Source organism: Arachis ipaensis, chromosome B03 (genome assembly GCF_000816755.2).
Source record: "Arachis ipaensis cultivar K30076 chromosome B03, Araip1.1, whole genome shotgun sequence".
Lineage (NCBI taxonomy): Eukaryota > Viridiplantae > Streptophyta > Magnoliopsida > Fabales > Fabaceae > Arachis > Arachis ipaensis.
This window is the reverse complement of record NC_029787.2, coordinates 31,078,337-31,089,383: the sequence shown is the minus strand read 5'-3', so window position 1 is coordinate 31,089,383 and position 11,047 is coordinate 31,078,337. Positions and strand designations below refer to the sequence as shown.

At 32.8% G+C, this 11,047-nt stretch overlaps 1 protein-coding gene across 3 annotated transcripts; it reads left to right on the top strand.

Annotated features, from left to right (window-relative positions):
* Positions 413–7,989, top strand: LOC107630242 (3-deoxy-manno-octulosonate cytidylyltransferase, mitochondrial). Of its 3 annotated transcripts, none has more exons than XM_016333334.2 (9): positions 413–718; positions 1,992–2,312; positions 3,245–3,290; positions 4,372–4,458; positions 4,586–4,710; positions 5,157–5,296; positions 5,406–5,457; positions 5,572–5,682; positions 7,586–7,989. In XM_016333334.2, the coding sequence occupies exons 2-9, from the start codon at positions 2,160–2,162 to the stop codon at positions 7,676–7,678; spliced, it is 807 nt and encodes a 268-aa protein (XP_016188820.1). In that variant the 5' UTR covers positions 413–718; positions 1,992–2,159; the 3' UTR covers positions 7,679–7,989. The 3 variants fall into 3 exon arrangements, with proteins under 3 accessions (XP_016188820.1, XP_016188819.1, XP_020974294.1); XM_016333333.2 differs by having other exon boundaries at positions 414–718; positions 2,024–2,329; XM_021118635.1 differs by having other exon boundaries at positions 414–718; positions 1,992–2,329.

Below are 11,047 nucleotides of genomic sequence, written 5' to 3'. Positions count from 1 at the left end.
TAAATTGATCCCTGATTTTTCAGTGGATATTTAAGTTCTTGAGGATTTGAAAATACATTTAAATTTTTAGCTTTATTAAAATCTGGACATATCAATCTCTGTCTCTGCATCTAATTTGTATCATTTTAAAAACGTGTCCGTACCAAATTAAGACAATGGAGCCACATTTGATTTTTTCGTTAAATTTAACGAATCAAATCATTATTATCAAACCCAACTCAAGTGGAAACCCGATCACCCGGTTATCTAGCCGGGCCGAGCCATTTGTCAGACCGTTCAAGTATTAGACCCGGTAAAAACCGGTTCAATCTGGGCGACTTTTAAGAAAATCGGTGACCCGGCCGATTTTTATAACGCGGACCGGGTCATGTTTAACCTTTTTTTTTTTAATTTGAAAAACGGGGACGTTGCCTTTCACTTTGCAACCCCACCTCCCCCAAAGTGCCATAACGCCTAATACAATACCCACCGCTCTCTTCTCTCTGATCTCGCCACTCTCCCTCAAGTTCATTGAGTCTCACCTCTCTCACGGCTGGTGTCGCCGTCGCCCTCTCTGTCTCCGGTATCTCGAATCTCTCGCGATCGTTTCGGACTCAAGCTCGCCGCGCTCTGTCTCCATCGCAAGATCTGTCGCGCTCTGTCACCATCGCAAGCTCTGTCGCGCTCTGTCACCGTCGCAAGCTCGTCTTCTTGCTTCGGCCGTCAACGCTCCTTGCAGGTGAGATTCAGCTTCCTTCGGCCCTGTTATTTCTTTTTCAATTTCATTGCTCTAAATCATCAGTATATCTTGAATTTGTTGCTGAAATAATGATTTAGCTAATTTTGTTTTGCTGTAAATCATATTTGGAGAATTGGAGTTTAAGTTTTTATTGCTGAAAGTTATCATAGTTGAATTTGTTGTTGAAAATTATCAATGAGCTGAATTTCTTGCTAGAACTAGAATTTGTTGCTGGCTGTAAATTGAATTTGATGCTGAACATATCACTGAGTAAATTTTTTGTTGCTGGAAGTAGAATTTGTTGCTGTCTGTAAGTTGAATTTGATGCTGAACATATCACTGAGTAAAATTTTTTGTTGCTGGAAGTAGAATTTATTGCGGCCTGTAAGTTGAATTTGGTGCTGAACATATCACTGAGTAAATTTTTTTGTGACTGGAAGTAGAATTTGTTGCTGTCTGTAAGTTGAATTTGATGCTGCATAGATCACCGAGTAAATTTTTTTGTTGCTAGAAGTAGAATTTGTTGCTGTAAGTCTTTTGTTTTTTCTTTTGTTAGAATCTCAAAAATGTCTTTATCACAAACGCCATTCGAAATGCCACCATCTCAAGAACAAGTATTGTCAACTCCTCAGGTTACAACTAAAAGAGTTTATAAGAATAGAGGGAAGCCTGATCCTGCTTAGGAGCATTGTAAACAAATTGTTGAAAAATCAAGGAAAATTACTATGATGTGCATATATTGTGAGAAACTTGTTAGGGGAGGTGGGCAGGGGTTAATCGATATAAGTATCACTTAGATTTGATTTATCGATTATGTTATCTTTTGCTTGTTCTTATCCATTTAAATTGAGAAAATATTTTGTACCAATGACTAGTTTATTGACTTTTTTTTACATTATTAGTTATGTCTAAAAATTGATATTTGGTTATTATTATGTTTATGAAGACATGTATTTTAACTTTTGATTTTAATTTTATATTTATAATTTTATATTTTATTTAATTATGACCGAGTTAACCAGGTGAATAAGCGACCCACCGGTTGAATTAGTACCCGATGACCCGGTGGTATGACCGGATTAAATACTGGTTCGGTTCTGATAACTATGACATCAAATGAATAAAAAGATTGATGTCTCCAAATTTTGAGAAAATAAAAAATTTAAATATATTTTCAAATCTTTTTACACTTAAATATATTTATCATTTTCTCTAAAATATAATAAAATTAGTCGTTGAGCCGGATTCCATTAATCCTAGCCGGTGGCCGTAGGTACCCACTGACGATAGAACCTTCTAACGCAGATCGATCTCCTCCTCATTCTTCACTTTGCCATGGCCTTTTGCCCATTGCCTTCGTCTTCTTCTTCTTCCTCTGATTCTTCATCCTCGTCTTCCTCGCCGTTTGAGTCTTTCAACAGCGCAAAGTTCTGGATCCTCCATGGCATTATGGCCGGAGTTGCAGTTGCTGCTGCGGTCGGTGCTCGCGCCTACTGGACTCGGGTCAAGAAATTCCGGAACCAGGTCGTCGGCATCATACCCGCCCGATTTGCTTCTACCCGGTTTCAGGGAAAGCCTCTCGTTGAGATTCTTGGTAAACCTATGATCCAGGTCTAATCCTCTTCTTTCAATTTTTTTTTTCCATTTAAACTATAGATGGTTACTTCTCTTCTATGTTAATGCTGATTTGATTTTTTGTTGACATTTTGTGCGTTTCGTGGAATAGTTTTAGCTCAGGGTTCATATCCAATGCTGGGAAATGAATGAACATGGTATAGAAATAAAATTGTGACAATTTTTGCACACTATTTTCAGATAATAATCTTCAAAGAGCATGACAGTTTTCCCAACTTGAAATAAAATTGTGACTATAGCTTTTGTTTTTCACGTTAATAAAACTGAACAACTTGAAGTAATGGAATAAAGAGAAAGGAAATTGTGCATCCTAGTACACTATGGTCTAGATTTGTTTACAGTTAAAAGTTAAACTGGAAATACTAAAGAACTTCAAATGATAATTTTCTTTATAATTTGTGTACAGTAAGGAAGGATGCTGGTCAATCATTATTGCCACATTGTTATTCTGAACTAACTTGACAAATTAGTGTAACAATAAGAAACAGGAGAAGTGTTGCTTGTTACAATGTACCAAACATGACATGAGAAAATAGAGCATAGTATGCTTGTTTGAAGTTGGATTTTGGAAGTTAAATAAGTGTTGGAGAAATGGGTACATGTGTAGGCAGTGCAAAATTGTACAAGCTGCACTAACATGGGGGGGAACTCTACTCAAGGTGCATTTTGGCTGTTCTTCAGGTTGTGTTATATGCTTAACTATTTGTTTATTTATTTATTGTTATCTCTCTCAATTTTTGCACTTATTACTTCTATTTTTTTTTATTGTCAACTAGAAACTTCAGTACCTTTGATTTCTTTTACTATTTTCTCAGCAAATTTTTCTTAGTTTATTGTTTCTAATGTTCCAATTTTAATGTATACTGCTTATGTATGGCCGGTTTTTTACAGAGGACATGGGAAAGGGCAAAGCTGGCAGCCACGTTGGATCAAGTTGGTACGTCTATGTACATGATCTTCATTTAATCTAGGCTTGAATGTAACTATATTATATAACTACCTATTATAAATTGTTGGAAGTTGTGTTATAAAATAAAGGCCTCTAAGTATATATTATTTGTTTCACCTTAGCTGTAGTCTAAATTCTATTCTCGTATTCAAGCAAGTCTTGTTTGTTAAAATTAGATTAGGTATTTTACCTCGATTTGGTGCCTTAAAGGAATTTACCTCTTAATATTATCGTAATCCATTTTTCTTAAAAGCTAGTGTTATCTTCTACTTCCTATCCTTTGTGTCAACAATTAATCGGCAATGGTTTCCCGGATAATGATGTTACAATCTTTTTTGGTTTTGATACATGAGTGATGTGGTGAATACTAGTATAGTCAGGGAGCTTCCAGCCTTCAACATGTTGTTGACCATTCTGATCTTATTCTCCTTCCATCTGTGTAATTCTATCTCATATTTTATGGGTGCTCATCATCCACAGCTCCTACATTGGAGTTTGATATCTAAACACCAAAAGCATAAGCAAGTTTTAAGAATAGTTGCTTCAAATGACCTTCTCAGGCCTGTTAGCATTGTCAACGTCATCAACTTACAGAATCAAATATATGTTGCCTTGTAGAGTTTGATGATAAAACACAGAATGATCAGCTTCACTTAGCATCTACCAAATTGTTGAACCACAATGGAGAATCTACCAATCTACCAAACTAATCTCTAGCAGACTACTCTAGGCCAGAATGAGACTTATTCTGAGCATGTTCTTTTGCAATTGGGCGGCCCTTGACAATAGCACCCTTTGTACAAACCTTCAGATTATAAAATCATTAAACAAACCAACCATCAATCTTCCAAGAGGAAGAGAGACCTTTTCCCTGTATCATTATTTTGGGCTTCGGGTTAACTTGCCATTAATATTTGGGTGATAATTATCAATGTAATGTTATACTGTTTAGTGTTACATTTCTTCTCTATTGTGAAACCTCTTGGGATTTTGATTCTAGAAATTGTCAGTGTTCCCTACATTTAATCTGGTTTACTTTTTTGATGTTTGATTGCTAATCTGATTATAGTTGTGGCAACTGATGATGAAAAGATTGCTGAGTGCTGTCGAAAGTTTGGAGCTGATGTTGTAATGACATCTGAGTCTTGTCGAAATGGTAACAAAAATTAGTTGCATATTGGAACTGTTAAGTTACAATTATTAATAAGATATTGTCTTTATTTGATTCTTTCTTTCTTCTTCTCGGTCTTACAATGATTCATAACTTTTTTTATGCTTGATAGGTACTGAGCGCTGCAGTGAAGCCCTAGAGAAGCTTGGTAAAAACTATGATATTGTTGTCAACATTCAGGGTGATGAACCTCTTATTGAACCTGAAATAATTGATGGCATTGTCAAAGCTTTGCAGGTAAGAATTTACTTTTTGCTTTTATTGTAGCTGATACCATTAAAGATGGAGACATTTTTACGTGGCAACAATGAATGATTATTTTGCTTTAGGCTCTGGTTATATGCATAGTTTTCTTAGCAAAATCGGGAATCAATGATACTGAATGCATCCTTTAATATCAGTAGGTTACAAGATTCACACGCATGACAATATATTAACCAACGAGTTATTATGCTAGCTCCCAACTTTTTCTCTCAAGTGATGTTGTAAAGTGTGATCTCTCACGATACACTCTTTAAGTGGAACCAAGAAAAAACATGAGAAGATGTTATATGGTAGAAGATCACATTTCACAACATCACTCGAGAGAAAAAATTGAGAGGATCTATTCTCCATTACTGGATCTATATTTTTTTCAATCATAGTATCATACCATGATCTGTCATGTTGTCTACACTCTACAGGCAACTCCAGATGCGGTGTTCAGTACTGCAGTCACATCTTTAAAGCCAGAAGATGCACTTGATCCGAATAGAGTGAAATGTGTCGTAGATAATCGTGGTTATGCTATCTATTTTTCACGAGGATTGATCCCATTCAACAAGTAAGTTAGGAACACTTAGAAGGTTGATTTTTCATCATCATCATCATCATCATATATATATATATATATGAAGGCACTCTAAAACTTAATAAATTCATGCACGGTACAGGTCGGGAAAGGTCAATCAACAGTTTCCTTATTTGCTTCATCTGGGGATACAGGTACTGGTGTTCAATTCTTTGGGCATGATAATAATAATTCCTCTTCATTCATGGGTCTATTACCAGTATTTGCTTCATTGGGATGTAATGTTTGTGTTTCTACACATCTTGCAGAGCTATGATACAAAGTTTCTGAAGATATATCCAGATCTTCAGCCTACTCCATTGCAACTGGAGGAAGATTTGGAACAGCTTAAAGTCCTCGAGAACGGCTATAAGATGAAGGTTCCTGAATGTTTTCATACAAGTCATTAATTCATCAATGTCTTACTGGCTTGCATTTATTTAAATTTTATGTGGTTAGCATTGGCCTTAAATAGTCTTAGTGGTATTATGATGGAACTGGATCAGAAAATTAGGGTATGGAAAAGTATTGAGAACTGTGTTTAGTGAAAGAGAGTCTTGCTCAAAATTACTTGAAATCTACATGGGTTGGAGGATATGTTCAATAGCTCATCTCCTCACCTACCTAAACTCCACAGTCTCTTCCTGACTCCTGTCTTTCCCTTATGCTTATCTACAATTGTTAAACTCTCAAGTAAACTCCTATGACTTAGGAGTCTAGTCCCTAGATACTTGCTTGAAAGCTTGGACCTAAATGAACATGAGAGAACTTGTACATATGTGGGATAAACTCGTAAATTTATTGTTCTTGTTAGAATTTGATCTCAAGCACTAGAACACTGCATTATACATGAAGCACTTTAACTTAGTGCTTCCAAAGTTGATGATCTTGATGTCTGGTACTTTTTTATGATTTCATTTGTGTTTCCGTAGTATTTCGTTCATTATGGTAAAACCAAAATCTTGTCGTTATACTTTTATTATGAATGTTTATTATAATTAGATATCTAATTAGTTTGTAATATTATTTTCAAAATAAGTAAACTCTTGCAAGTTTTATTGGTCGAATTTTGTATTTGAGTTTACACATCCATCATGAGTGTAGGATAAATTCAAGAGTTTGACATCCGATCTGGGGCAAACTTCTTAGAAACTTTCTCATGGAGCCCACAGCTGTTTTCTTTTTCTTATTATTTTCTTTTTTTTTTCCTTGGTCTGAACTCTCAACCTAGCATACAGCTGTAGCAAGCTATATTTGCAGTTAATTGAGCTGCTTATTATTGAGCCCAATTGCTCTGTTCTCTCCCCTTACATAAACCTACTTAAGAAAAGGTGTCTATCTTAGTCAAATACTCATACAATATAGTCCAAGGTTCGGATCCCATTTACATACATGAACAGTCCAAGCTTTCAAGAAAGAATGTTCCTGCCATATTATTTGTTAAAATCCGTGATTAACCAATAAAATAATAGAGTAAATAGTAATCAGGAGATGAGAGAAAATTACGTGATGTGACTTACATGAGAGGAATACTAGCATCTATTTATAACAATAGTGGAATCCTAATAGTAATAAGGAAATACTGATAAATATCAATGCTAATTTTCTGCATAAGGTTGGTACGTTGTTTACTTTTCAACTTTAGATGTATTTTGCATAGGTGGGTGTATTAACATTTTAAGATATATAATCATTGATTGACCAATATCATATTTATTTAAGCTTTCGGGAGATGATTGATAAAATTGTATTATCTAGAAAAGCTGCATATATTCCGTAAATACCTTATAGTTTTAGCAGCCAATGATAGCAAACATTGAACTGAATACCTGGTGAGTGCTTGTAGCATAAGATGTTTTGCTGTTATTTTCATGTAATAAATCTTTTAATTCTCAATTTGAATAAAACTGATTGTGAGTCAAAATCCGGTTCTGACTTATTAGACTCAAATGTGATAGTTACAGATCCTCTTGAAGTTTGTAATAGGATTTTGCATTTAAAAAAAGAAAAAAGAAAAAAAAAAGGGGCTGGGGGGGATAAAATTATCCCAAAGTGTTAATCAAACTCACTATTGCCTTTGAACAAGAAGAAAGTGCCTACAGTTTTAAAGACATTTCACGTTTTGAAATGGATGTAAAATGTCTCTAATGACTTCTTCGTTTATCAACTTTGTCATTGTGGATTGTTTTGATTTAAATCTTTCGTTGAGTTAGTCATTCATACCATTATTGTGCATGTTACCTTGAAAAGATGAAAATTAACTTTTGCAATCTATTATTGTAGGTAATAAAAGTTAACCACGAGGCCCATGGTGTTGACATTCCAGAAGATGTTCAAAAGATAGAATCTCTAATGCGTGAGAGGAACTTGTCTTGAACTCTTGGTTATGACTATGAAACCTGCTGAAAACTAACCACTAAAATCATCAAGTTTGGAATTAAATTTTGTTCTTATTCGTTTTCCTAATAGTCATGCTTGTTTCTATCCACACAAACTGTGTTTTGTAATGTATGTTCACTTGCGAAGTTTGTTCTGTTTTAATCCAGTAGTATTTATAACATGGAAAGTTGAGTTATACACAGATTGTGGTGCACAGATACCACTTCAGGAAAAAAAGTTGTACGTGGATTACTTGGTTGATGCATCAATTTTTGTTGTTGGTTTGATTCATTTTATTTCCCCAAAAATGTTGAACTAATTTTTATATAGAAACTGGTTGTCTGTGCATAGCTCTCCTGGTAAGGAGTATATTTATCTCGCGTTTCAAATTAGACTCAAATTTTAATTGATAATTAGGATCCCAAATTATGATTAGTGACTCGTGACTGTTCTTTATATTGTTCTCCATTGATGGCGTGGTGATTTGACATGTTAAATTGACATATTCTGCCCAATGTAGCTAAACACTAGTCATATCAGAAGGGCAAATGGTGATGATCAACATTGTTTTTGGATTCGGATATCTCAATTATGTCTTGTTCTTCCTCACCATCTGTCCAAACAAAAGACTACACCATCTTCCTAATTTCTGTCACATCAAAAACAAAAATTAAAATTAAAATAGTTACCAAAAGAAGAATCCTAACCCTCCTTCAGCTTTGTTATTGCTTATCTTCAACTTTTTCAGTGTACTCCTTTTTCTTTGCAGCTAAAGTCCACCAGAATTTTGCTGTTTGAATTGCCAAAAACCTTTTGGAAACATCACCAGATTTATTGCATAAGCTGGGATTTCCAAATGTTATTCCTGACTACTCAAGATTATCCTTATGCTTGTGTGTATTGATGAAGAATGAGAAATATTTAATACAACTCTTTCTCTTTAGCCTTTGCAAAGTTTATGTAGTCATCTGCGAAAAGGAGGTGTGAGATAACTTGAGCTGAGGGGGCAATGTGAAACCCTGTTATCCTTTCATCACTTAGCGCTTCCTCCACCGGAATAATTAGAACCTCCGACCCTACAATGAAACAATACGGTCACAACTTCTTTGCAAAATGATAACCTTGTATAGATTCCCAACTGTTCTGAAAGCCAAAGGCCATTATGATAAGACTCTTTTATTCTCTTTTCCCTTTTTGTGTTAAACTGTGAAAGGCTTCCTGTACTATGATGTATTGTGTTGGATTTGTCTACCTCTTTCAAAGGCACTTTGAATAAGAGATATGATTTTATCTTGAATACCTTTTAGCCAATTCACTAAAATCTTTGATAACCTTGGCTCTTTGTCCACACAATTTTTCTTCTCTTTTTCATTGTTGCGCAATTTCTCTTTTTAGCTCTTGTATTCTCCTCTGCCACAGTGCTACTCCTCTGTGAAGTCCTAGCTTTGTAGCTTATTTAGCTCCTCCTTAAGCCTTACATTTCCTTGTCTGTATATGGAAAGGTACTTTTTAATTTATTATAAAAATCATCCTTTTTACCGAATGATCGAAATTTAATATGTCTAGATGCATTGATCCCATACATTGATAGCTCATGTATGCTTAATTAGTTACCAATTTTTTTCGTATCAATTAGTTTGTCATATCTGCGTTTATTTCACGTATTAAGAACTAATTAATCTCTACCAATTAAATTAAAAAAGAGTTTTGATAATTGAATATAGTGCAATAGTAAAATGTAAAACACGAATTAATAATCTATTGGCTCTATTCGTAACCAATTATGTTACGTGAATAAAAGAATCAGTTACTAATAAGCTATTATATACATAAATACTAATTTGACATCTTATAAAAAATTATTATACTATTATGAATAAATTAAATTATTTTATATGATAAATTTAATGTTGATTTGATGATTGATTTTTAACGTATTTGGAACACTTTTTATTTGTAATATATTGGAGTTGCAAAATTTAACCAATAATTTGTAAGAGAGTAAAAGAAAAAAGAAAGAATAGACAAATATACATATAAAAAATTACACAAAAAGCATAATTATTACGTACGAATTATTTAATGAGTCAAATAATAACATAAAATCTAAGCTTTGTTGGTCACATCTTATTCCGTCAGTGAACCTCTATTAATAAAAGTCCTCAAATAATAACATTAGTTTGACAAAAATTACTAAATATAAACGTATGCTCTTAGAAGAACTTCAGAAATTGAATTTCTGACATAATTTCTTATAAATTTATTTTAAAAAATAAGATTTTTTTTATCTTTAAATTTGATATTTTACGCTGAGTAGATTTAGTCTCTTTTGTACTTTTATTTCTACTGGTTGAATGATTGAAACTAAAAACAAAAGTTTAAATATCAACTTTTGCACTAATTCTCTATATGCCACTTTTAAATAATTCTTTAAATATTTAAAAAATTAGAATAAATACTTAAGTCTTTTGCTACTTGTAATAATATTATTATTTTCATATTTTTAAAATTATTTTTGTCATTTTAATTTTTATGGTCAGTTTTTACTTTTTATTAAACGACAGGTCAAAGACTAATTTGTCACGGATCTGAGCTCTATTTGCATAAAACGGGATTCGAACCCCCAACACTTATTTAAGTAGACGAATAAATTGACCACTCGATCAACCTAAGTTAGTTTACTCTTTAATTATTTTACTCATCTACTTTCCTTCGGTAACTTGCCAATATTATTGAAGTTGATTGAAGGTAACTTATAAGGAATGGCTTGAAGGGAAAAAAAATTAATTTACATTTATTTATTAGGTAAAAAATTATTTATGAAAATATTTTATTATCAAATGTTGGGATTTTTTATTAATAAATAAAATAAACATAAAATTATGAATTTAGATAAAAAAAAAAGTTACATTTTGCACTTTTTATTACTTATTTCGTTGGTAGTGAAAACGAGATAATTATAAACTTTTCGTTTGCACTGCTGACGAAATAAGCATAAATTTTTTTTGCACATATTTCTTTGTGCATGACTTAAGATTGTAATTTTTTTTTAAAACATATCAACATGAAGGAGATATATTCGTAATTATTTTGTTTACAATATCAAAAAGATAAGATTGTATTTTCTTGTATGGTTTGATCGATTTAAAAAGTAAAATATCGATATAATTTACTACAATTTGAATCATATTAATTTAATTTTTATTATAGAATTTAATTTCATTAAAAAAATTGCAATTTGTATTGATTAAGAATAGGGTAATAAATGTTAGGTCAACTATTTATTAAATGAAATAATTCAATATTAATTTTATATACAATACTTAGTTAATATATCATCGTTCAGACGTTTTACAATAGGGCGAA

Bases quoted from the DNA above. Each gene is read 5' to 3' on its own strand.
- LOC107630242 (XM_016333333.2), top strand. From the start codon at position 2,054: ATGGCCTTTTGCCCATTGCCTTCGTCTTCTTCTTCTTCCTCTGATTCT. The intron at 2,330-3,244 runs GTCTAATCCTCT...GGTTTTTTACAG, and splicing joins TTGGTAAACCTATGATCCAG to AGGACATGGGAAAGGGCAAA. The intron at 5,297-5,405 runs GTAAGTTAGGAA...TGCACGGTACAG, and splicing joins GGATTGATCCCATTCAACAA to GTCGGGAAAGGTCAATCAAC.